This window comes from Ambystoma mexicanum, chromosome 1q (genome assembly GCF_040938575.1).
Source record: "Ambystoma mexicanum isolate Mex_15411 chromosome 1q, UKY_AmexF1_1, whole genome shotgun sequence".
NCBI classification, from domain to species: domain Eukaryota; kingdom Metazoa; phylum Chordata; class Amphibia; order Caudata; family Ambystomatidae; genus Ambystoma; species Ambystoma mexicanum.
The window spans coordinates 545,687,116-545,713,818 of NC_090922.1; the positions used below are offsets into that span (position 1 = coordinate 545,687,116).

The 26,703-nt window shown below is 60.8% G+C and overlaps 1 protein-coding gene across 1 annotated transcript in view; it reads left to right on the forward strand.

Annotated features, from left to right (window-relative positions):
- Positions 1–26,703, forward strand: part of LOC138521653 (carcinoembryonic antigen-related cell adhesion molecule 1-like) — a 557,273-nt gene that overhangs the window by 476,426 nt on the left and 54,144 nt on the right. Inside the window, exons 8-9 of the mRNA XM_069634644.1 lie at positions 2,339–2,500; positions 2,586–2,610. Of these exons, the coding sequence (XP_069490745.1) occupies positions 2,339–2,500; positions 2,586–2,610 (187 nt within the window). The remainder of the gene's footprint in view (positions 1–2,338; positions 2,501–2,585; positions 2,611–26,703) is intronic.

The following is a 26,703-nucleotide window of genomic DNA, read 5'->3' on the forward strand; positions in this document are numbered from 1 at the left end:
CATTGAATTTTTCAAGTGTTTCTCTACTTGCCAAAGAGCCAGTCAGGGCTTCTGGGAGCCACCACCTTTGGCAGCACCATATTCTATAATGAGCCATGCAGGGGAGGCTTTGCCTGGTGCTACATTTATCCACTGTCCTACTGTAAGGGGACAGGGAGTTTCACCAGTCAGCAGGATGGAGTGACGAGGAGGAAGGCGGGTGTTGTTAAGATGGATTTCTAGAATCTGGCCTCGTGGACAGAGTTTAGGGGAAGGCCCGGGTTACAGTGAACAGGGGACTTCGGAGAGGTTAGCCAAACCCAATAAAGGTAAGTGTGGAGAGTGGTCAAGGCTTAGCCTCAGGAGAACGTGAGCGTGGTCAGGGGCCCACAATGAGTCGACACAGTGAAGTACACAATAACTCAATTTAGACAGGTAAGGGCAGCAATATTCTATTTATTATAGGCCCGAAATACAATAAGAAAATGAATGAAGCAGGTAGCAATATAGCACAACAATCGATTATCAAACACATATATACAGTCCTTAGTGTTTTAGGAATGTACAGAATAACTTAGACAACTAGAAAGAAGGTAAGTAGTGATGCAGTATAAAGAAACCAGTTCAGAAGAATGATGCCCTAACTTTTTAAGTCCAATCCCTATGATGTATGGGGCCTTGTGCCCAAAAGTCACAAAGCTTCTTCTTAGGAAAAGGGACAGATATAAGAAGAGTTCTGGTGATAGTGAAAATGTTCCAGAAGATACTTGAACAATTTACATGTCAGTAACATTTGTTTCCTATCATTTAGATAGAGCTTTTAGATCAAACGACCAAAAAGCGATGGAATGGAATAACCAAAGTTTATTCTAAGGTTTATTCTAGGCAGAAAAAGGGGGGCGAGGGGGTGAATGCATTCCAATTACTTACCCCCCTGACTCTGATTTTCTGTATGGAGAAGGCACTGATGCAGAACTCTTCAGGACACTTCACCAGACGGGGAAGACAAGTTCTAGCAATGGCTACCACACACGGGCGATAGCAGATGTCTTTCCAGTTGCATTTGAAGAAGACCTTCTAAAGCAGGACCCTTGATGCTGGGAACCTGAAACTTGGCAGGACCACTATAGTTCAGGTGACGGTGACAAACACAGAATGGCAATGATTCTACAGAGGTAGCCCACTGGAGAGCTGGTCAGTCCACCAGGTGGTCCAGGGACACCTCCGAATGCTCAGGATGGCTGGATCCTTGAGAATACGTTACTACCAGTCCTAGTGTTGAAGCACCGCTCAGGGGTTTGGCAGATCAGGTAGTCCAGCAGAGCTTCACTCTGCCAAATGCAGGAAGGGATGCCAGGCATCTTCAGGAGTTGTCCCCTGATCTTCAGTCCACTGCTCTTCTACACAGGATACTTGGCTCCAACGCTAATCTGATGAAATGGCTGCAGGAGTCCTCTTCATATGCTAAATCCTGGCTGGGAGCAAGTCCAACCAATGATAAGCATCTGCACCATTCATACAGACAACAGTGGTCCAATCAGGGACCATTGTGGGTTTCACTCATGCCAAACACCCAGACTTTCTGGCACCTTGGTGTGGAGTGGGATCAGACACTCCCACCCATTTCCTGGGTCCACACACACCAGGCCAGCAGGAGCCTGCGATAGCAGCTTTCCAAGACTAATGAAGGACCATATTAGGGATGTCCTGACCTGAGAAGGTAGGAAGTAGGGCAAATAACAATATGGCCAAAGGACAAGTGAAAAATATTATGGCACGTCCATTTGAGGGCACTAGCCACCTGTAGAAGCCAGACGCAGTAAACGCGAATGTACACACTAAAAATAATGCAAACATGGTAAAAATGTATCTGTTGCCATCAGCTTGTCTTTAGGCATATAAACAAGTAACCAACAATCCCAAGTGTTAAAGATTAGGGTGATAAAAACGTATCCCCACTGAACTACATTGTAAGATTCTGTTTGCACTGTTAATACATTACCAAAAAGGTAAAAAAGACAAAAGTGAAAGCCACAATTTTTCCAAGAGATGGAGTCATTTAGGTTCAGGGTCCTTAGCGCTCCCTGCTGTTTAATGGCTGTTAATGTCAACATAGGCCTGTCAGATAGTCCTGACATCACTGATTAGTCACTTGCATTACTTGTGTTCAGACTCAATTTATTAGAATAGGTTCTGGAGACTAGTGGGCAGGTTTTGCATAATTCTAATGCTACAGTCATCGAGTGTAACAATACTTTGCGACAATACCTTCCATAAACATGCTCTCCTTGGTCCATTTAATGTTGTGTTAGTGGTCTGGTTCTGCCTCCTCACCAATATTATTGTTCCTTTTCTGCAGAGCCAGCCACAACTACAAGTGTACCGGTCCCCACAGAGTCGAAACCCCCTGGCACCTCAGGGGGTCTGTCACCTGGAGCCATTGCAGGCATCGCAATCGGAGTAGTGGCCGTGCTGGTGCTGATTGCTGTGATTATTTACTGTGTCATGAAAAAGAAGAAAGGTAAGGGTGTACTGAGAGAAAACCTTCCCTCTGTGTACATGAAAAAGTAACTCGTTCTAACAGTGCCTTCTCTTTCTGTCCATAGCAAAACAGCTGCCAAAGGCCAGCAGGTAAGAGCCATGGCGGATAATCTGCACTGACACAAGGACTGCTCTATGTGGTGAGGTCACTAACTAGATCATTACTGGGAGGTTTACAGGGAGGTTGTATGTGTTAGGGAAGGCCTCTAAGGTATGCAACAAAGCTGGTATCTCCCTGTGTCGGAAAACTCAGACAAGATGGCGTTGAGCACTTGTTGATAGCATCATGACCACTCCCTGTGGCAACTCTGTCGTGGGTGCATTTCCTCATTCCAAACAGGCAATGAACACTGAGTCAGGCCTGAAGCAGACAGGTTAGGGCAGGGCTTTAAGTAGACCGGTGCTTGCTGGGGCAGAGCCCCGACAGTCTCTGAAGAATCTCTCTGAGACGGGATGCTGCTCAGGCTCCCTAAAGAGCGGTAGCCCCAGCCCACAAGCCCAGGCCAACTTCCAAGGCTTTTTTTTCTAAAGCCAAAGCTCTTGCGCACGAGTGATAGCTTTGGGCTTCAGAAAGGTTTTTATTGTCTACCATAAGTGAGTCACAGGCACCCCGTGCCTGGTGCGGCCGGCAGCACAATTATAGACGAAAAAATAAGGACTTTTAAAAGCCTGATTCTGCCGCTCACAGGTGAGAGCTTCAGGTGTTAGAAAAAAGTACATAGGCCTGCCTTTTGTTCCATAATGGTGGCGCTGGCCTCCCGAGGAGTCCTTTTAACTAAGAGATGTAGCGATCACCCAGGAGTGATCACTGCATCTCCTAGTTAAAGGGACGCATGGCACAGGTCGGTACCGTGACTTAGGAAGAAAGGGGGTGGTGCTGACTCCCCACCAGGTCCCTTTAACGAGATGCAGGGATCTTCACCCTCTCACTCGTGGGGAAAGGGTGATGACCTCTGCAAAGGGCTGCCCTTCTGGGGGTCGCCTGCCTCCCGTTAGGCCACGCCCTTTGAATGATCCCCAACTCAACTTCCCATGCCCCCTAACCTCTTGGCTTAGGGGTAATGGAACTCCGTCAGTAGCCCCCACCTGCACCTCCATGGTTCGGCTGCATTTATAACTCTTTGGCTGCAGATGTCTACCACTGATGGACGTCAAGTTCCTATGAGTAGAGGAGGTTGACATGCGGAACACATGTGCAGAGGCACCTCAGAAGCTGCAATCATGGCCACTCAATGGCCAGCATTCAGTTTCTTTAACGTTTCTTCTGTGGAGGAGGGCAAGCTTTCCAAATTTCCAAAACTTGAATGGATCAGGTATGAGAAGTGCCCCCACTCTCCTGAAGGCAGGAAAGAGACTGCAAGCAGTGCTAGTTCACATCTAGAACAGGGGTCACCATGTAGTACTGTAAGTGGCAACACACAGTCAGGAGTAATATACCACATCATTCCTTTCAGGAAAAGGTGGTGAATGACTGCAGCGGTGCCCACAATACTTTGTTTGAAAGTGTCCTTTCTGAGCCCCATGGGGACGATGAGGGCTACCCTGGAGACCAACATATGGAGTCAGAGAAGTTGGAGATGGTGCTTCTGCAGGAACCGTGTGTGGAATCCTGTGTTCAGTCCAGTAACCTGGAGGTGTGTCCTGCAAGCATGAGGGGTACACCTCTCCAAAAACGCACCCCTGACTCCATGGTCTTAGGTGCCTTTTTCATTTCATCAATGCTTTAATTTGAGATGTCTTTGAGCAACAACAAGGTTAACAGAGGTAATCAGAAGCAGTACCATAATGTATAATAAATAGATCGGTTCCATGTCATTATAATGAATGCATAATAACGAAAACATTTTAAACTAATTTTAAATAACGAAACAATGCCAATGTATTTCCTCTTTTTAAATTTCCCCCCCAAGTGCCCTGATTCCCTAGCTTTACTACCCCCACCCCAACACTCTAACCCTTTGAAATCCCGTAAACCCACCCCATATATCATTTTAACAAAACATTTGACATTTATTTGTTATTTATTTTTCGTTATTAAAGTTATTTGTTATTTGCATTTCGTTATAAAACAGATTTGTCTCGGGAGGATATCTCAGGGGCAACGTGCTCACCTTGGAAACAAGACGACGCAGAGCAACATGCGTTTGATTCCCGGGTCCGCGCTTAGAAACCTCTGGGTATTAAGCGCATTATAAATAACCAATCATCATCATAATCACTGCATATAAACATGGATAATACAACACTGTCAAAATCCAAAAATCATCACATGAGTATACTAAAAATACATTATTTATGAATTCCGCTTGGCCATGAATTCCTTAGTAACCATGCTCTGTGAATATATTTCGAGACAGTTACTATCACAACATTATTAACAGCCGATTTACAAACGATCATGGCATCAATGATAGTTCTAATAGAATAATGATTTAGCAAAGGTCTCAGAAAATAATATCTGAAGCACTTTATAAAGGACATACTTACGCAATAAGCTCCGAGTCACGGAGGCATTACCGAGTCAGGTAATGCCCCGGGGCCCATAGCTACACTTCCTTAACGAAGGCCCCGGGGCATTACCTGACTCGCTAATACCCTGCAGCGAGGGGCTTAATGCTATTAGTACCCCGGCCCTTAAGACCAGGGTACTAAGAGCATTGGAGTTGGACTGCTGCAGAAACCGATGTATACACTTCATTTATATCTGTAAAAGAGACAGTGCAGCACTTTATATTATTAGTACTTGGCGAGGGTCAATCAGATTGTAACAATCAATCTGATTGGCCCTCGCCGGGGCTTTACCCGACCTGGTAATCCATCTCCCAAAGTTCCTTTCCTTTGTCCCAGGCAGGGGGGGGGGTGACTGCCACTCAGCTAATGAGGGGGCTCAGAACGGGGTAATCCCTGCTCCGAGCCACCACACGGCTGGAGGCTGCCATCTTCACTCCCCTGCTGCCCCCAATCCAACCAATCCCCTCCTCGCGCTCCCAACCCCACATACCTTCTTTTTGGTCCATTTCGTGAGCGGACAAGACAGGGCATCATGGAAAGGAAGAAGGGACTACACATAGTTGAAACTGTGAGGAACAGGAGTGAAATAAAAAAAGAAAGTAAACAGAGCCGTCTCGGGGGAAGTTAGACCACCCACCTTTCCCTTTAGGTCAGATCCATTCTAAGAGAGCACACCCCACTGTTCCCCCAAAGGATAAATCCATACTCAGAAATTGCAGGGTTAAAAGCATAAGGGATAAAGAGCCCTGAGAGAGGGCACAACAGCCCTCAGCATGAAATAAATACCCTTGTGCATGCCAGCAATTATCATAGAGCGAGGACAGGGCAGTGCTGCTCTGGTAACAAGAAAAGAAAATGCATCTGCGGCTGGTGGTTGGCCCGTGTTGGTGTGTGTAACAATACAGAGTTCACACTCTGCACCCACCCTGTGGGAGTCCTTTGCACAGCGACAGATTGCAAAACCCTCTCAGAGGCTCAGAGAAGGAGAGAGCACAGTGCAGTGACAGATCGGGAAAAAAACCTGGTGGCTCCAAGAAGGAGAAGGCATAGTGGAAGGAGGTATGTGGAAGGGGGCAGCATGGAAGGTTGGTGGTGCCCAAACTTACTGGGACAGAAGGAAGTTGTCAATGTTGAACACTGAAGAAGGTGCAGTGTGCGGTGCCAGAGAATTGGCCAGCAACGCCATCGGAGCGGCTCGGTTCTCCGTAGGGCTCCATGCCAAGGAAATTAGTGATGATGTCACCGTGATGTTGGTGTACGTCCAACGTCTTTGCTGTGTGTTATTGCGAGGCAGCTCTGTATGGCTCAAGCCCGCGAACTTTGGTATATATGCAACATTCGCTCGACGTGTTCTTTGGAGGCCTAATGTAACGTGGGAGAAGAGCATTACTGGTTCAAGAAGAAGAAACCCACGGGAGAAGAGTGATACTATTTGATAAAAAGAAAGCCTAAACGTTTCTCCAACTTTTGTGGAGTGTTTCAGGGAATGGAATCAGCATAGGATTGCATGAATAATCAGTTCCTTTCCCCTCAGGACAGGAAAGTTAAGGGTGATAGTTATCCTGAGCAGAGTAGAATGAATAGTGTTTTGAATTCTACTACAAGGTACTATCTTGTTTTTTCGAAAATATGTTTAAATTCTGTTTCTGACCACACCAGTATTTGACAAGACTGGACACCATACGGGCGTAGTGTTAGTGGAATAAAATAATGCCCTACGTGAAGTAGGTTGGGGGCGTTATGTTATTTCCTTATGGAAAATTGAAGTTTATGTTAGGAAATAATAGCAGATGTTAAGTATGTTGGGGCTACAATATAGGTATGGGATTATGGTGCCCATTGTTAGCAGATGTTAGGCATATATTATTTATAAGATCTAATTTAGGAAATGACTTGACAATAGCATCAACAGTGCTAGTTGATTTAGAAGTCTCATTATCATTGTTGTGTCGGAGTGTATGATTTGTATTTATTTATTGTGCATCCTAAAAAGTTAATTACAGTTAATGGAATGTAAATAGATGTGCAGACTTTCGATGTGCACTCCATTGTTTTGGGAATACATGGGGTTAGTAAAGGTGGTCAAAATATTTATATTGGCATCTAAGCTCTAAGATATTAAACATGTAGTTTATCTAATACCCCAAAAAGTATATTTGATGGAAAAGTGTTTAGAGTCAGTATTTCAGATAAGTCATTTTAATCTAGGATGGAGTTAGACTCAGCAGAGCTTCTGATGTCAAATATCAAATGTTTAGGTTCTTACCCCCATGAGGAAGAAAAAGAAAATGCATAGTGGTTTTGAAGATTTTAAAAACACAGTCTTGACTATAAATATTAGAGACAGAAATATGTCTTAATAGCTGCAGCTATATATATATATATATATATATATATATATATATATATATATATATATATATATATATATATATATATTATATGGCCACGGTAGCGGCCATGTAGTTATGGTTAAGTTGCTGTTTCCATAGGAAGAGCACTTTTTGGGTGGCTTATAACTTCGATCCCCCTGGACGAATCCTCACCAAACTTTGCAAAAAAAGTATATGGCCCACTCTGAATTATTTTGCAAAGTTTGGTGAGGTTTGGTCCAGGGAGGGCAAAGCTATAGGGGGGGGGGTCCCCAAACTTTTTTTTCCCCCATAGACATAATGGGAAAAAACTTTGCTCACGCCTACAGCCCAAACCGCTGGACGGATTTACACCAAATTTACAGCAGGAGCAGCGGCTTGGTCCCGAAAGCGTGCTTTTCTTAATTTGGTGTAAATCCGTCCAGTAGTTTTAAAAAAAAAGAAAAAAATGTAAGTGAAAAAAATTTGTGATTAGTGATTCCTGATATCTGTGACACACTTCCCTGTTCACTCTGCGGACAGGACGGGGATTGGGCAAGCGACTTGCGTGATGTCCGCGGACATCTGACGTGCTCTCACATTGGCTGCAGTAAAGCGTGCAGTGCGTCTTATTTTCAGAGATGCCCGCCATCTTAGTTTATTGTTCGTGTATTGGCATCTGTGGCAAGCTCTGCAGTGACTTCAGACTTCACAAGTGACTATCACAATGTAACAAGTGAAAATTCCAATGTGATAAGATCAGAGGACAGCGGGGCCTCCAATGGGGCTGTGTGAGGTTCATGTGGAATACACTTCCTGAACATCCGAGGCTGCTGCAGACTTGCAGGAGACACACCAGTCATCGGTACATGGTGGCCTGCGGAGGACAGAGGAGCGGATATCCCGTTCCCCCCACTCCCACTCATTACACGTGTCTCCCTACGGTATCCCCCCACCCCCTGCTCATGCCCCGTGTCTCTCTCCTGTTACCCCCATCCCCTCTCATGCCCCGTGTCTCCCTGCTGTTGCCCCCACCCCCCTGCTCATGCCCTGTGTCTCACTTCTGTTACCCCCCACCCCTCTCTCATGCCCCGTGTCTCCCTCATGTTCCCCCCACCCCCCGATCATGCCCCGTGCTCCCTGCTGTTTCCCCCCACCCGGTCATGTCCCGTGTCTTCCTGCTGTTGCCCCCCACCCCCGCTCATGCCCCATGTCTCCCTCGTGTTCCCCCACCCCCCGCTCATGCCCCGTGTCTCCCTGCTGTTGCCCCTCACCCCCCGCTCATGCCCCGTGTCTCCCTGCTGTTGCCCCCACCCCCTGCTTATGCCCCATGTCTCTCTCCTGTTACCCCCCACCCCCCACTCATGCCCCGTGTCTCCCTCGTGTTCCCCCCACCCCCGCTCATGCCCTGTGTCTCCCTGCTGTTGCCCCCCACCCCCCGCTCATGCCCCGTGTCTCCCTCCTGTTGCCCCCCACCCCCGCTCATGCCCCGTGTCTCTCTCCTGTTACCCCCCACTCATGCCCCGTGTCTCCCTGCCGTTGACCCCCCCTACGCTCATGCCCCGTGTCTCTCTCCTGTTACCCCCAACCCCCGCTCATGCCCCGTGTCTCCCTCGTGTTCCCCCACCCCCTGCTCATGCCCCGTGTCTCCCTGCTGTTGCCCCCCGTGTCTCCCTGCTGTTGCCCCCCACCCCCCGGTCATGCCCCGTGTCTCCCTGCTGTTGCCCCCCGCTCATGCCCCATGTCTCTCTTCTGTTACCCCCCACTCCCCGCTCCTGCCCCGTGTCTCCCTGCTGTTGCCCCCCGCTCATGCCCCATGTATCTCTCCTGTTGCCCCCCACCCCCCGCTCATGCCCCATGTCTCCCTCGTGTTCCCCCACCCCCCGCTCATGCCCCGTGTCTCCCTGCTGTTGCCCCTCACCCCCCGCTCATGCCCCGTGTCTCCCTGCTGTTGCCCCCCACCCCCCGCTTATGCCCCATGTCTCTCTCCTGTTACCCCCCACGCCCCACTCATGCCCCGTGTCTCCCTCGTGTTCCCCCCACCCCCGCTCATGCCCTGTGTCTCCCTGCTGTTGCCCCCCACCCCCCGGTCATGCCCCGTGTCTCCCTGCTGTTGCCCCCCACCCCCCTGCTCATGCCCCGTGTCTCTCTTCTGTTACCCCCCACTCCCCGCTCCTGCCCGGTGTCTCCCTGCTGTTGCCCCCCGCTCATGCCCCATGTATCTCTCCTGTTGCCCCCCACCCCCCGCTCATGCCCCGTGTCTCTATCCTGTTACCCCCAGCCCCCGCTCATGCCCCGTGTCTCCCTTGTGTTCCTCCCACCCCCCGCTCATGCTCCGTGTCTCTCTCGTGTTCCCCCACCCCCCGGTCATGCCCCGTGTCTCCCTGCTGTCGCCCCCCTCTCATGCCCCATGTCTCCCTCGTGTTCCCCACACCCCCGTGTCTCCCTGCTGTTTCCCCCCACCCCCGGTCATGCCCCGTGTCTCCTTGCTGTTGCCCCCCACCCCCGCTCATGCCCCATGTCTCCCTCGTGTTCTCCCACCCCCGCTCATGCCCCGTGTCTCCCTCATGTTCCCCCCAGCCCCTGATCATGCCCCGTGTCTCCCTGCTGTTTCCCCCACCCCCGGTCATGCCCCGTGTCTCCCTGCTGTTGCCCCCCACCCCCTGCTCATGCCCCATATCTCCCTCGTGTTCCCCCACCCCCCGCTCATGCCCCGTGTCTCCCTGCTGTTGCCCCTCACCCCCCGCTTACGCCCCATGTCTCTCTCCTGTTACCCCCACCCCCCACTCATGGCCCGTGTCTCCCTCGTGTTCCCCCCACCCCCGCTCATGCCCTGTGTCTCCCTGCTGTTGCCCCCCACCCCCCGCTCATGCCCTGTGTCTCCCTCCTGTTGCCCCCACCCCCGCTCATGCCCCATGTCTCTCTCCTGTTCCCCCCCAACCCCCACTCATGCCCCGTGTCTCCCTGCTTTTGACCCCACCCTCCGCTCATGCCCCGTGTCTCTCTCCTGTTACCCCCAACCCCTGCTCATGCCCCGTGTCTCCCTCGTTTTCCCCCACCCCCCGCTCATGCCCCGTGTCTCCCTGCTGTTGCCCCCCACCCCCCGCTCCTGCCCCGTGTCTCCCTGCTGTTGCCCCCACCCCCCGCTCATGCCCCGTGTATCTCTCCTGTTGCCCCCCACCCCCGCTCATGCCCCGTGTCTCCCTGCTGTTGCCCCCCACCCCCGCTCATGCCCCGTGTATCTCTCCTGTTGCCCCCCACCTCCCACTCATGCCCCGTGTCTCCCTGCTGTTGCCCCCCACCCCCGGTCATGCCCCGTGTCTCCCTGCTGTTGTCCCCCCTGCTCATGCCCCATGTCTCTCTCCTGTTACCCCCAACCCCCACTCATGCCCCGTGTCTCCCTCGTTTTCCCCCACCCCCCGCTCATGCCCCGTGTCTCCCTGCTGTTGCCCCCCACCCCCCGCTCCTGCCCCGTGTCTCCCTGCTGTTGCTCCCCAGCCCGTGCTCATGCCCCGTGTATCTCTCCTGTCGCCCCCACCCCCTGCTCATGCCCCGTGTCTCCCTGCTGTTGCCCCCCACCCCGCGGTCATGCCCCGTGTCTCCCTGCTGTTGCCCCCCACCCATGCCCCATGTCTCTCTCCTGTTGCCGCCCACCCCCACTCATGCCCCGTGTCTACCTGCTGTTGCCCCCACCCCGATCATGCCCTGTGTCTCTCTCCTGTTACCCCCACCCCCCGCTCATGCCTCGTGTCTCCCTCTTGTTTCCCCCACCCCCGTTCATGCCCCGTTTCTCCCTGCAGTTGCCCCCCACCCTCCGCTCATGCCCTGTGTCTCCCTGCTGTTGCACCCCACCCCCCGCTTATGCCCCATGTCTCTCTCCTGTTACCCCCCACCCCCCACTCATGCCCCGTGTCTCCCTCGTGTTCCCCCCACCCCCGCTCATGCCCTGTGTCTCCCTGCTGTTGCCCCCCACCCCCCGCTCATGCCCCGTGTCTCCCTCCTGTTGCCCCCCACCCCCGCTCATGCCCCGTGTCTCTCTCCTGTTACCCCCCACTCATGCCCCGTGTCTCCCTGCCGTTGACCCCCCCTACGCTCATGCCCCGTGTCTCTCTCCTGTTACCCCCAACCCCCGCTCATGCCCCGTGTCTCCCTCGTGTTCCCCCACCCCCTGCTCATGCCCCGTGTCTCCCTGCTGTTGCCCCCCCGTGTCTCCCTGCTGTTGCCCCCCACCCCCCGGTCATGCCCCGTGTCTCCCTGCTGTTGCCCCCCACCCCCCGCTCATGCCCCATGTCTCTCTTCTGTTACCCCCCACTCCCCGCTCCTGCCCCGTGTCTCCCTGCTGTTGCCCCCCGCTCATGCCCCATGTATCTCTCCTGTTGCCCCCCACCCCCCGCTCATGCCCCATGTCTCCCTCGTGTTCCCCCACCCCCCGCTCATGCCCCGTGTCTCCCTGCTGTTGCCCCTCACCCCCCGCTCATGCCCCGTGTCTCCCTGCTGTTGCCCCCCACCCCCCGCTTATGCCCCATGTCTCTCTCCTGTTACCCCCCACGCCCCACTCATGCCCCGTGTCTCCCTCGTGTTCCCCCCACCCCCGCTCATGCCCTGTGTCTCCCTGCTGTTGCCCCCCACCCCCCGGTCATGCCCCGTGTCTCCCTGCTGTTGCCCCCCACGCCCCTGCTCATGCCCCGTGTCTCTCTTCTGTTACCCCCCACTCCCCGCTCCTGCCCCGTGTCTCCCTGCTGTTGCCCCCCGCTCATGCCCCATGTATCTCTCCTGTTGCCCCCCACCCCCCGCTCATGCCCCGTGTCTCCCTGCTGTTGCCCCCCACCCCGGTCATGCCCCTTGTCTCCCTGCTGTTGCCCCCCACCCCCCTGCTCATGCCCCGTGTCTCTCTTCTGTTACCCCCCACCCCCCTCTCATGCCCCGTGTCTCCCTCGTGTTCCCCCCAGCCCCCGCTCATGCCCCGTGTCTCCCTTGTGTTCCCCCCACCCCCCGCTCATGCTCCGTGTCTCCCTCATGTTCCCCCACCCCCCGGTCATGCCACGTGTCTCCCTGCTGTTGCCCCCCACCCCCCTCTCAAGCCCCATGTAACCCTCGTGTTCCCCCCACCCCCCGATCATGCCCCGTGTCTCCATGCTGTTTCCCCCCACCCCCGGTCATGCCCCGTCTCTCCTTGCTGTTGCCCCCCACCCCCCGCTCATGCCCCATGTCGCCCTCGTGTTCCCCCACCCCCGCTCATGCCCTGTGTCTCCCTGCTGTTGCCCCTCACCCCCCTCTCATGCCCCGTGTCTCCCTCATGTTCCCCCCCCCTGATCATGCCCGTGTCTCCCTGCTGTTGCCCCCCACCCCCTGCTCATGCCCCATATCTCCCTCGTGTTCCCCCACCCCCCGCTCATGCCCCGTGTCTCCCTGCTGTTGCCCCTCACCCCCCGCTTACGCCCCATGTCTCTCTCCTGTTACCCCCCACCCCCCACTCATGGCCCGTGTCTCCCTCGTGTTCCACCCACCCCCACTCATGCCCTGTGTCTCCCTGTTGTTGCCCCCCACCCCCCACTCATGGCCCGTGTCTCCCTCGTGTTCCCCCCACCCCCGCTCATGCCCTGTGTCTCCCTGCTGTTGCCCCCCACCCCCCGCTAATGCCCCGTGTCTCCCTGCTGTTGACCCCACCCTCCGCTCATGCCCCGTGTCTCTCTCCTGTTACCCCCAACCCCTGCTCATGCCCCGTGTCTCCCTCGTTTTCCCCCACCCCCCGCTCATGCCCCGTGTCTCCCTGCTGTTGCCCCCCACCCCCCGCTCCTGCCCCGTGTCTCCCTGCTGTTGCCCCCACCCCCCGTTCATGCCCCGTGTATCTCTCCTGTTGCCCCCCACCCCCGCGGTCATGCCCGTGTCTCCCTGCTGTTGCCCCCCACCCATGCCCCATGTCTCTCTCCTGTTGCCGCCCACCCCCACTCATGCCCTGTGTCTACCTGCTGTTGCCCCCACCCCCGATCATGCCCTGTGTCTCTCTCCTGTTACCCCCCACCCCCCGCTCATGCCTCGTGTCTCCCTCTTGTTTCCCCCACCCCCGTTCATGCCCCGTGTCTCCCTGCAGTTGCCCCCCACCCTCCGCTCATGCCCTGTGGCTCCCTGCTGTTGCACCCCACCCCCGATCATGCCCCGTGTCTCTATCCTGTTACCCCCAGCCCCCGCTCATGCCCCGTGTCTCCCTTGTGTTCCTCCCACCCCCGCTCATGCTCCGTGTCTCCCTCGTGTTCCCCCACCCCCCGGTCATGCCCCGTGTCTCCCTGCTGTCGCCCCCCACCCCCCTCTCATGCCCCATGTCTCCCTCGTGTTCCCCACACCCCCGTGTCTCCCTGCTGTTTCCACCCACCCCCGGTCATGCCCCGTGTCTCCTTGCTGTTGCCCCCCACCCCCGCTCATGCCCCATGTCTCCCTCGTGTTCTCCCACCCCCGCTCATGCCCTGTGTCTCCCTGCTGTTGCCCCTCACCCCCCTCTCATGCCCTGTGTCTCCCTCATGTCCCCCCCCCCTGATCATGCCCCGTGTCTCCCTGCTGTTTCCCCCACCCCCGGTCATGCCCCGTGTCTCCCTGCTGTTGCCCCCCACCCCCTGCTCATGCCCCATATCTCCCTCGTGTTCCCCCACCCCCCGGTCATTTCCCGTGTCTCCTTGCTGTTGCCCCCCACCCCCGCTCATGCCCCATGTCTCCCTCGTGTTCTCCCACCCCCGCTCATGCCCTGTGTCTCCCTGCTGTTGCCCCTCACCCCCCTCTCATGCCCTGTGTCTCCCTCATGTCCCCCCCCCTGATCATGCCCCGTGTCTCCCTGCTGTTTCCCCCCACCCCCGGTCATGCCCCGTGTCTCCTTGCTGTTGCCCCGCACCCCCGCTCATGCCCCATGTCTCCCTCGTGTTCTCCCACCCCCGCTCATGCCCTGTGTCTCCCTGCTGTTGCCCCTCACCCCCCTCTCATGCCCCGTGTCTCCCTCATGTCCCCCCCCCCTGATCATGCCCCGTGTCTCCCTGCTGTTTCCCCCACCCCCGGTCATGCCCCGTGTCTCCCTGCTGTTGCCCCCCACCCCCTGCTCATGCCCCATATCTCCCTCGTGTTCCCCCACCCCCCGGTCATGCCCCGTGTCTCCCTGCTGTTGCCCCCCACCCCCTGCTCATGCCCCATGTCACCCTCGTGTTCCCCCCACCCCCCGATCATGCCCCGTGTCTCCATGCTGTTTCCCCCCACCCCCGGTCATGCCCGTGTCTCCTTGCTGTTGCCCCCCAACCCCCGCTCATGCCCCATGTCGCCCTCGTGTTCCCCCACCCCCGCTCATGCCCTGTGTCTCCCTGCTGTTGCCCCTCACCCCCCTCTCATGCCCCGTGTCTCCCTCATGTCCCCCCCCCTGATCATGCCCCGTGTCTCCCTGCTGTTTCCCCCACCCCCGGTCATGCCCCGTGTCTCCCTGCTGTTGCCCCCCACCCCCTGCTCATGCCCCATATCTCCCTCGTGTTCCCCCACCCCCCGCTCATGCCCCGTGTCTCCCTGCTGTTGCCCCTCACCCCCCGCTTACGCCCCATGTCTCTCTCCTGTTACCCCCCACCCCCCACTCATGGCCCGTGTCTCCCTCGTGTTCCACCCACCCCCGCTCATGCCCTGTGTCTCCCTGCTGTTGCCCCCCACCCCCCACTCATGGCCCGTGTCTCCCTCGTGTTCCCCCCACCCCCGCTCATGCCCTGTGTCTCCCTGCTGTTGCCCCCCACCCCCCGCTAATGCCCCGTGTCTCCCTGCTGTTGACCCCACCCTCCGCTCATGCCCCGTGTCTCTCTCCTGTTACCCCCAACCCCTGCTCATGCCCCGTGTCTCCCTCGTTTTCCCCCACCCCCCGCTCATGCCCCGTGTCTCCCTGCTGTTGCCCCCCACCCCCCGCTCCTGCCCCGTGTCTCCCTGCTGTTGCCCCCACCCCCCGTTCATGCCCCGTGTATCTCTCCTGTTGCCCCCCACCCCTGCGGTCATGCCCCGTGTCTCCCTGCTGTTGCCCCCCACCCATGCCCCATGTCTCTCTCCTGTTGCCGCCCACCCCCACTCATGCCCTGTGTCTACCTGCTGTTGCCCCCACCCCCGATCATGCCCTGTGTCTCTCTCCTGTTACCCCCCGCTCATGCCTCGTGTCTCCCTCTTGTTTCCCCCACCCCCGTTCATGCCCCGTGTCTCCCTGCAGTTGCCCCCCACCCTCCGCTCATGCCCTGTGGCTCCCTGCTGTTGCACCCCACCCCCCGATCATGCCCCGTGTCTCTATCCTGTTACCCCCAGCCCCCGCTCATGCCCCGTGTCTCCCTTGTGTTCCTCCCACCCCCCGCTCATGCTCCGTGTCTCCCTCGTGTTCCCCCACCCCCCGGTCATGCCCCGTGTCTCCCTGCTGTCGCCCCCCACCCCCCTCTCATGCCCCATGTCTCCCTCGTGTTCCCCACACCCCCGTGTCTCCCTGCTGTTTCCCCCCACCCCCGGTCATGCCCCGTGTCTCCTTGCTGTTGCCCCCCACCCCCGCTCATGCCCCATGTCTCCCTCGTGTTCTCCCACCCCCGCTCATGCCCCGTGTCTCCCTCATGTTCCCCCCAGCCCCTGATCATGCCCCGTGTCTCCCTGCTGTTTCCCCCACCCCCGGTCATGCCCCGTGTCTCCCTGCTGTTGCCCCCCACCCCCTGCTCATGCCCCATATCTCCCTCGTGTTCCCCCACCCCCCGCTCATGCCCCGTGTCTCCCTGCTGTTGCCCCTCACCCCCCGCTTACGCCCCATGTCTCTCTCCTGTTACCCCCCACCCCCCACTCATGGCCCGTGTCTCCCTCGTGTTCCCCCCACCCCCGCTCATGCCCTGTGTCTCCCTGCTGTTGCCCCCCACCCCCCGCTCATGCCCTGTGTCTCCCTCCTGTTGCCCCCACCCCCGCTCATGCCCCATGTCTCTCTCCTGTTCCCCCCCAACCCCCGCTCATGCCCCGTGTCTCCCTGCTTTTGACCCCACCCTCCGCTCATGCCCCGTGTCTCTCTCCTGTTACCCCCAACCCCTGCTCATGCCCCGTGTCTCCCTCGTTTTCCCCCACCCCCCGCTCATGCCCCGTGTCTCCCTGCTGTTGCCCCCCACCCCCCGCTCCTGCCCCGTGTCTCCCTGCTGTTGCCCCCACCCCCCGCTCATGCCCCGTGTATCTCTCCTGTTGCCCCCCACCCCCGCTCATGCCCCGTGTCTCCCTGCTGTTGCCCCCCACCCCCGCTCATGCCCCGTGTATCTCTCCTGTTGCCCCCCACCTCCCACTCATGCCCCGTGTCTCCCTGCTGTTGCCCCCCACCCCCGGTCATGCCCCGTGTCTCCCTGCTGTTGCCCCCCCTGCTCATGCCCCGTGTCTCTCTCCTGTTACCCCCAACCCCCACTCATGCCCCGTGTCTCCCTCGTTTTCCCCCACCCCCGCTCATGCCCCGTGTCTCCCTGCTGTTGCCCCCCACACCCCGCTCCTGCCCCGTGTCTCCCTGCTGTTGCTCCCCAGCCCGTGCTCATGCCCCGTGTATCTCTCCTGTCGCCCCCACCCCCTGCTCATGCCCCGTGTCTCCCTGCTGTTGCCCCCCACCCCGCGGTCATGCCCCGTGTCTCCCTGCTGTTGCCCCCCACCCATGCCCCATGTCTCTCTCCTGTTGCCGCCCACCCCCACTCATGCCCCGTGTCTACCTGCTGTTGCCCCCACCCCGATCATGCCCTGTGTCTCTCTCCTGTTACCCCCACCCCCCGCTCATGCCTCGTGTCTCCCTCTTGTTTCCCCCACCCCCGTTCATGCCCCGTTTCTCCCTGCAGTTGCCCCCCACCCTCCGCTCATGCCCTGTGTCTCCCTGCTGTTGCACCCCACCCCCCGCTTATGCCCCATGTCTCTCTCCTGTTACCCCCCACCCCCCACTCATGCCCCGTGTCTCCCTCGTGTTCCCCCCACCCCCGCTCATGCCCTGTGTCTCCCTGCTGTTGCCCCCCACCCCCCGCTCATGCCCCGTGTCTCCCTCCTGTTGCCCCCCACCCCCGCTCATGCCCCGTGTCTCTCTCCTGTTACCCCCCACTCATGCCCCGTGTCTCCCTGCCGTTGACCCCCCCTACGCTCATACCCCGTGTCTCTCTCCTGTTACCCCCAACCCCCGCTCATGCCCCGTGTCTCCCTCGTGTTCCCCCACCCCCTGCTCATGCCCCGTGTCTCCCTGCTGTTGCCCCCCCGTGTCTCCCTGCTGTTGCCCCCCACCCCCCGGTCATGCCCCGTGTCTCCCTGCTGTTGCCCCCCACCCCCCGCTCATGCCCCATGTCTCTCTTCTGTTACCCCCCACTCCCCGCTCCTGCCCCGTGTCTCCCTGCTGTTGCCCCCCGCTCATGCCCCATGTATCTCTCCTGTTGCCCCCCACCCCCCGCTCATGCCCCATGTCTCCCTCGTGTTCCCCCACCCCCCGCTCATGCCCCGTGTCTCCCTGCTGTTGCCCCTCACCCCCCGCTCATGCCCCGTGTCTCCCTGCTGTTGCCCCCCACCCCCCGCTTATGCCCCATGTCTCTCTCCTGTTACCCCCCACGCCCCACTCATGCCCCGTGTCTCCCTCGTGTTCCCCCCACCCCCGCTCATGCCCTGTGTCTCCCTGCTGTTGCCCCCCACCCCCCGGTCATGCCCCGTGTCTCCCTGCTGTTGCCCCCCACGCCCCTGCTCATGCCCCGTGTCTCTCTTCTGTTACCCCCCACTCCCCGCTCCTGCCCCGTGTCTCCCTGCTGTTGCCCCCCGCTCATGCCCCATGTATCTCTCCTGTTGCCCCCCACCCCCCGCTCATGCCCCGTGTCTCCCTGCTGTTGCCCCCCACCCCGGTCATGCCCCTTGTCTCCCTGCTGTTGCCCCCCACCCCCCTGCTCATGCCCCGTGTCTCTCTTCTGTTACCCCCCACCCCCCTCTCATGCCCCGTGTCTCCCTCGTGTTCCCCCCAGCCCCCGCTCATGCCCCGTGTCTCCCTTGTGTTCCCCCCACCCCCCGCTCATGCTCCGTGTCTCCCTCATGTTCCCCCACCCCCCGGTCATGCCCCGTGTCTCCCTGCTGTTGCCCCCCACCCCCCTCTCATGCCCCATGTCACCCTCGTGTTCCCCCCACCCCCCGATCATGCCCCGTGTCTCCATGCTGTTTCCCCCCACCCCCGGTCATGCCCCGTGTCTCCTTGCTGTTGCCCCCCACCCCCCGCTCATGCCCCATGTCGCCCTCGTGTTCCCCCACCCCCGCTCATGCCCTGTGTCTCCCTGCTGTTGCCCCTCACCCCCCTCTCATGCCCCGTGTCTCCCTCATGTTCCCCCCCCCCCTGATCATGCCCCGTGTCTCCCTGCTGTTTCCCCCACCCCCGGTCATGCCCCGTGTCTCCCTGCTGTTGCCCCCCACCCCCTGCTCATGCCCCATATCTCCCTCGTGTTCCCCCACCCCCCGCTCATGCCCGGTGTCTCCCTGCTGTTGCCCCTCACCCCCCGCTTACGCCCCATGTCTCTCTCCTGTTACCCCCCACCCCCCACTCATGGCCCGTGTCTCCCTCGTGTTCCACCCACCCCCACTCATGCCCTGTGTCTCCCTGCTGTTGCCCCCCACCCCCCACTCATGGCCCGTGTCTCCCTCGTGTTCCCCCCACCCCCGCTCATGCCCTGTGTCTCCCTGCTGTTGCCCCCCACCCCCCGCTAATGCCCCGTGTCTCCCTGCTGTTGACCCCACCCTCCGCTCATGCCCCGTGTCTCTCTCCTGTTACCCCCAACCCCTGCTCATGCCCCGTGTCTCCCTCGTTTTCCCCCACCCCCCGCTCATGCCCCGTGTCTCCCTGCTGTTGCCCCCCACCCCCCGCTCCTGCCCCGTGTCTCCCTGCTGTTGCCCCCACCCCCCGTTCATGCCCCGTGTATCTCTCCTGTTGCCCCCCACCCCCGCGGTCATGCCCCGTGTCTCCCTGCTGTTGCCCCCCACCCATGCCCCATGTCTCTCTCCTGTTGCCGCCCACCCCCACTCATGCCCTGTGTCTACCTGCTGTTGCCCCCACCCCCGATCATGCCCTGTGTCTCTCTCCTGTTACCCCCCACCCCCCGCTCATGCCTCGTGTCTCCCTCTTGTTTCCCCCACCCCCGTTCATGCCCCGTGTCTCCCTGCAGTTGCCCCCCACCCTCCGCTCATGCCCTGTGGCTCCCTGCTGTTGCACCCCACCCCCCGATCATGCCCCGTGTCTCTATCCTGTTACCCCCAGCCCCCGCTCATGCCCCGTGTCTCCCTTGTGTTCCTCCCACCCCCCGCTCATGCTCCGTGTCTCCCTCGTGTTCCCCCACCCCCCGGTCATGCCCCGTGTCTCCCTGCTGTCGCCCCCCACCACCCTCTCATGCCCCATGTCTCCCTCGTGTTCCCCACACCCCCGTGTCTCCCTGCTGTTTCCCCCCACCCCCGGTCATGCCCCGTGTCTCCTTGCTGTTGCCCCCCACCCCCGCTCATGCCCCATGTCTCCCTCGTGTTCTCCCACCCCCGCTCATGCCCCGTGTCTCCCTCATGTTCCCCCCACCCCCTGATCATGCCCCGTGTCTCCCTGCTGTTTCCCCCACCCCCGGTCATGCCCCGTGTCTCCCTGCTGTTGCCCCCCACCCCCTGCTTATGCCCCATATCTCCCTCGTGTTCCCCCACCCCCCGCTCATGCCCCGTGTCTCCCTGCTGTTGCCCCTCACCCCCCGCTTACGCCCCATGTCTCTCTCCTGTTACCCCCCACCCCCCACTCATGGCCCGTGTCTCCCTCGTGTTCCCCCCACCCCCGCTCATGCCCTGTGTCTCCCTGCTGTTGCCCCCCACCCCCCGCTCATGCCCTGTGTCTCCCTCCTGTTGCCCCCACCCCCGCTCATGCCCCATGTCTCTCTCCTGTTTCCCCCCAACCCCCGCTCATGCCCCGTGTCTCCCTGCTTTTGACCCCACCCTCCGCTCATGCCCCGTGTCTCTCTCCTGTTACCCCCAACCCCTGCTCATGCCCCGTGTCTCCCTCGTTTTCCCCCACCCCCCGCTCATGCCCCGTGTCTCCCTGCTGTTGCCCCCCACCCCCCGCTCCTGCCCCGTGTCTCCCTGCTGTTGCCCCCACCCCCCGCTCATGCCCCGTGTATCTCTCCTGTTGCCCCCCACCCCCGCTCATGCCCCGTGTCTCCCTGCTGTTGCCCCCCACCCCCGCTCATGCCCCGTGTATCTCTCCTGTTGCCCCCCACCTCCCACTCATGCCCCGAGTCTCCCTGCTGTTGCCCCCCACCCCCGGTCATGCCCCGTGTCTCCCTGCTGTTGCCCCCCCTGCTCATGCCCCGTGTCTCTCTCCTGTTACCCCCAACCCCCACTCATGCCCCGTGTCTCCCTCGTTTTCCCCCACCCCCCGCTCATGCCCCGTGTCTCCCTGCTGTTGCCCCCCACCCCCTTCTCCTGCCCCGTGTCTCCCTGCTGTTGCTCCCCAGCCCGTGCTCATGCCCCGTGTATCTCTCCTGTCGCCCCCACCCCCTGCTCATGCCCCGTGTCTCCCTGCTGTTGCCCCCCACCCCGCGGTCATGCCCCGTGTCTCCCTGCTGTTGCCCCCCACCCATGCCCCATGTCTCTCTCCTGTTGCCGCCCACCCCCACTCATGCCCCGTGTCTACCTGCTGTTGCCCCCACCCCGATCATGCCCTGTGTCTCTCTCCTGTTACCCCCACCCCCCGCTCATGCCTCGTGTCTCCCTCTTGTTTCCCCCACCCCCGTTCATGCCCCGTTTCTCCCTGCAGTTGCCCCCCACCCTCTGCTCATGCCCTGTGTCCCCCTGCTATTGCACCCCACCCCCCGATCATGCCCCGTGTCTCTATCCTGTTACCCCCAGCCCCCGCTCATGCCCTGTGTCTCCCTTGTGTTCCTCCCACCCCCCGCTCATGCTCCGTGTCTCCCTCGTGTTCCCCCACCCCCCGGTCATGCCCTGTGTCTCCCTGCTGTTGCCCCCCACCCCCCTCTCATGCCCCATGTCTCCCTCGTGTTCCCCCCACCCCCGTGTCTCCCTGCTGTTTCCCCCCACCCCCGGTCATGCCCCGTGTCTCCTTGCTGTTGCCCCCCACCCCCGCTCATGCCCCATGTCTCCCTCGTGTTCCCCCACCCCCGCTCATGCCCTGTGTCTCCCTGCTGTTGCCCCTCACCCCCCGCTCATGCCCCGTGTCTCCCTGATGTTGCCGCCCACCCCCCGCTTATGCCCCATGTCTCTCTCCTGTTACCCCCCACTCATGCCCCGTGTCTCCCTGCTGTTGCCTCCACCCCCGCTCATGCCCAGTGTCTCCCTGCTGTTGCCCCCCACCCCCCGCTCATGCCCCGTGTCTCCCTCCTGTTGCCCCCCACCCCAGCTCATGCCCCGTGTCTCTCTCCTGTTACCCCCCACCCCCAGCTCATGCCCCGTGTCTCCCTGCTGTTGCCCCCACCCTCCACTCATGCCCCGTGTCTCTCTCCTGTTACCCCCAACCCCCGCTCATGCCCTGTGTCCCCCTCGTGTTCCCCCACCCCCGCTCATGCCCCGTGTCTCCCTGCTGTTGCCCCCCACACCCCCGGTCATGCCCTGTGTCTCCCTGCTGTTGCCCCCCACCCATGCCCCATGTCTCTCTCCTGTTGCCGCCCACACCCGCTCATGCCCCGTGTATCCCTGCTGTTGCCCCCACCCCCCGATCATGCCCCATGTCTCTCTCCTGTTACCCCCCACCCCCCGCTCATGCCCCGTGTCTCCCTCGTGTTCCCCCCACCCCCGCTCATGCCCCGTGTCTCCCTGCTGTTGCCCCCCACCCTCCGCTCATGCCCTGTGTCTCCCTGCTGTTCCACCCCACCCCCCTCTCATGCCCCGTGTCTCTCTCCTGTTACCCCCCCACCCTCCTCTCATGCCCCGTGTCTCTCTCCTGTTACTCCCAACCCCCGCTCATGCCCCATGTCTCCCTCGTGTTCCCCCACCCCTGCTCATGCCCCGTGTCTCCCTGCTGTTGCCCCCCACCCCCCGGTCATGCCCTGTGTCTCCCTGCTGTTGCCCCCACCCCCGCTCATGGCCTGTGTATTTCTCCTGTTACCCCCAACCCCTGCGCATGCCCCGTGTCTCCCTCGTTTTCCCCCACCCCCTGCTCATGCCCCGTGTCTCCCTGCTGTTGCCCCCAACCCCCCGCTCCTGCCCTGTGTCTCCCTGCTGTTGCCCCCACCCCCCGCTCATGCCCCGTGTATCTCTCCTGTTGCCCCCACCCCCGCTCATGCCCCGTGTCTCCCTGCTGTTGCCCCCCACCCCCGCTCATGCCCCGTGTATCTCTCCTGTTGCCCCCCACCTCCCGCTCATGCCCCGTGTCTCCCTGCTGTTGCCCCCCACCCCCCGATCATGCCCCGTGTCTCCCTGCTGTTGCCCCCCCTGCTCATGCCCCGTGTCTCTCTCCTGTTACCCCAACCCCCTCTCATGCCCCGTGTCTCCCTCGTTTTCCCCCACCCCCCGCTTATGCCCCGTGTCTCCCTGCTGTTGCCCCCCGCTCCTGCCCCGTGTCTCCCTGCTGTTGCTCCCCAGCCTGTGCTCATGCCCCGTGTATCTCTCCTGTTGCCCCCCACCCCCCGCTCATGCCCCGTGTCTCCCTGCTGTTGCCCCCCACACCCCGGTCATGCCCCGTGTCTCCCTGCTGTTGCCCCCCTAACCCCCGCTCCTGCCCCGTGTCTCCCTGCTGTTGTCCCCATCCCCTGCTCATGCCCCGTGTATCTCTCCTGTTGCTCCCCAACCCCTGCTCATGCCCCGTGTCTCCCTGCTGTTGCCCCCCCACTCCCCCGGTCATGCCCTGTGTCTCCCTGCTGTTGCCCCCCACCCATGCCCCATGTCTCTCTCCTGTTGCCGCCCACACCCGCTCATGCCCCGTGTATCCCTGCTGTTGCCCCCACCCCCCGATCATGCCCCATGTCTCTCTCCTGTTACCCCCCACCCCCCGCTCATGCCCCGTGTCTCCCTCGTGTTCCCCGCACCCCCGCTCATGCCCCGTGTCTCTCTGCTGTTGCCCCCCACCCTCCGCTCATGCCCTGTGTCTCCCTGCTCTTCCACCCCACCCCCCGCTCATGCCCCGTGTCTCTCTCCTGTTACCCCCCACCCTCCTCTCATGCCCCGTGTCTCTCTCCTGTTACTCCCAACCCCCGCTCATGCCCCATGTCTCCCTCGTGTTCCCCCACCCCCGCTCATGCCCCGTGTCTCCCTGCTGTTGCCCCCCACCCCCTGGTCATGCCCTGTGTCTCCCTGCTGTTGCCCCCAACCCCCCGCTCATGGCCTGTGTATTTCTCCTGTTACCCCCAACCCCTGCTCATGCCCCGTGTCTCCCTCGTTTTCCCCCACCCCCGCTCATGCCCTGTGTCTCCCTGCTGTTGCCCCCCACCCCCCGCTCCTGCCCCGTGTCTCCCTGCTGTTGCCCCCACCCCCCGCTCATGCCCCGTGTATCTCTCCTGTTGCCCCCACCCTCGCTCATGCCCCGTGTCTCCCTGCTGTTGCCCCCCACCCCCGCTCATGCCCCGTGTATCTCTCCTGTTGCCCCCCACCTCCCGCTCATGCCCCGTGTCTCCCTGCTGTTGCCCCCCACCCCCCAGTCATGCCCCGTGTCTCCCTGCTGTTGCCCCCCCGCTCATGCCCCGTGTCTCTCTCCTGTTACCCCAACCCCCTCTCATGCCCCGTGTCTCCCTCGTTTTCCCCCACCCCCCGCTCATGCCCCGTGTCTCCCTCATGTTCCCCCCACCCCCTGATCATGCCCCGTGTCTCCCTGCTGTTGCCCCCACCCCCGCTCATGCCCCGTGTCTCCCTGCTGTTGCCCCCCACCCCCGCTCATGCCCCGTGTATCTCTCCTGTTGCCCCCCACCTCCCCCTCATGCCCCGTGTCTCCCTGCTGTTGCCCCCCACCCCCCGGTCATGCCCCGTGTCTCCCTGCTGTTCCCCCCCCGCTCATGCCCCGTGTCTCTCTCCTGTTACCCCAACCCCCTCTCATGCCCCGTGTCTCCCTCGTTTTCCCCCACCCCCCGCTTATGCCCCGTGTCTCCCTGCTGTTGCCCCCCGCTCCTGCCCCGTGTCTCCCTGCTGTTGCTCCCCAGCCTGTGCTCATGCCCCGTGTATCTCTCCTGTTGCCCCCCACCCCCCGCTCATGCCCCGTGTCTCCCTGCTGTTGCCCCCCACACCCCGGTCATGCCCCGTGTCTCCCTGCGGTTGCCCCATTACCCCCCGCTCCTGCCCCGTGTCTCCCTGCTGTTGTCCCCCATCCCCTGCCCCGTGTATCTCTCCTGTTGCTCCCCAACCCCTGCTCATGCCCCGTGTCTCCCTGCTGTTGCCCCCCCACTCCCCCGGTCATGCCCTGTGTCTCCCTGCTGTTGCCCCCCACCCATGCCCCATGTCTCTCTCCTGTTGCCGCCCACACCCGCTCATGCCCCGTGTATCCCTGCTGTTGCCCCCACCCCCCGATCATGCCCCATGTCTCTCTCCTGTTACCCCCCACCCACCGCTCATGCCCCGTGTCTCCCTCATGTTCCCCCCACCCCCGCTCATGCCCCGTGTCTCTCTGCTGTTGCCCCCCACCCTCCGCTCATGCCCTGTGTCTCCCTGCTCTTCCACCCCACCCCCCGCTCATGCCCCGTGTCTCTCTCCTGTTACCCCCCCACCCTCCTCTCATGCCCCGTGTCTCTCTCCTGTTACTCCCAACCCCGCTCATGCCCCATGTCTCCCTCGTGTTCCCCCACCCCCGCTCATGCCCCGTGTCTCCCTGCTGTTGCCCCCCACCCCCTGGTCATGCCCTGTGTCTCCCTGCTGTTGCCCCCAACCCCCCGCTCATGGCCTGTGTATTTCTCCTGTTACCCCCAACCCCTGCTCATGCCCCGTGTCTCCCTCGTTTTCCCCCACCCCCGCTCATGCCCTGTGTCTCCCTGCTGTTGCCCCCCACCTCCCGCTCCTGTCCCGTGTCTCCCTGCTGTTGCCCCCACCCCCCGCTCATGCCCCGTGTATCTCTCCTGTTGCCCCCACCCCCGCTCATGCCCCGTGTCTCCCTGCTGTTGCCCCCCACCCCCGCTCATGCCCCGTGTATCTCTCCTGTTGCCCCCCACCTCCCGCTCATGCCCCGTGTCTCCCTGCTGTTGCCCCCCACCCCCCGGTCATGCCCCGTGTCTCCCTGCTGTTGCCCCCCCTGCTCATGCCCCGTGTCTCTCTCCTGTTACCCCAACCCCCTCTCATGCCCCGTGTCTCCCTCGTTTTCCCCCACCCCCCGCTCATGCCCCGTGTCTCCCTGCTGTTGCCTCCCACCCCCCGCTCCTGCCCCGTGTCTCCCTGCTGTTGCTCCCCAGCCCGTGCTCATGCCCCGTGTATCTCTCCTGTTGCCCCCCACGCCCCGCTCATGCCCTGTGTCTCCCTGCTGTTGCACCCCACCCCCCGGTCATGCTCCGTGTCTCCCTGCTGTTGCCCCCCACCCATGCCCCATGTCTCTCTCCTGTTGCGGCCCACCCCCGCTCATGCCCCATGTCTACCTGCTGTTGCCCCCATCCCCTGATCATGCCCTGTGTCTCTCTCCTGTTACCCCCCACCCCCCGCTCATGCCCCGTGTCTCCCTCGTGTTCCCCCCACCCCGGTCATGCCCCGTGTCTCCCTGCAGTTGCCCCCCACCCTCCGCTCATGCCCTGTGTCTCCCTGCTGTTGCACCCCACCCCCGATCATGCCCCGTGTCTCTATCCTGTTACCCCCCAGCCCCCGCTCATGCCCCGTGTCTCCCTTGTGTCCCCCCCACCCCCCGCTCATGCTCCGTGTCTCCCTCGTGTTCCCCCACCACCCGGTCATGCCCCGTGTCTCCCTGCTGTTGCCCCCCACCCCCCTCTCATGCCCCATGTCTCCCTCGTGTTTCCCCCACCCCCCGATCATGCCCCGTGTCTCCCTTCTGTTTTCCCCCACCCCCGGTCATGCCCCGTGTCTCCCTGCTGTTGCCCCCCACCCCCCGCTCATGCCCCATGTCTCCCTCGTGTTCCCCCACCCGCGCTCATGCCCTGTGTCTCCCTGCTGTTGCCCCTCACCCCCCGCTCATGCCCTGTGTCTCCCTGATGTTGCCGCCCACCCCCCGCTTATGCCCCATGTCTCTCTCCTGTTACCCCCCACCCCCCGCTCATGCCCTGTGTCTCCCTGATGTTGCCGCCCACCCCCCGCTTATGCCCCATGTCTCTCTCCTGTTACCCCCCACCCCCCACTCATGCCCCGTGTCTCCCTCGTGTTGCCCCCCACCCCAGCTCATGCCCCGTGTCTCTCTCATGTTACCCCCCACCCCCAGCTCATGCCC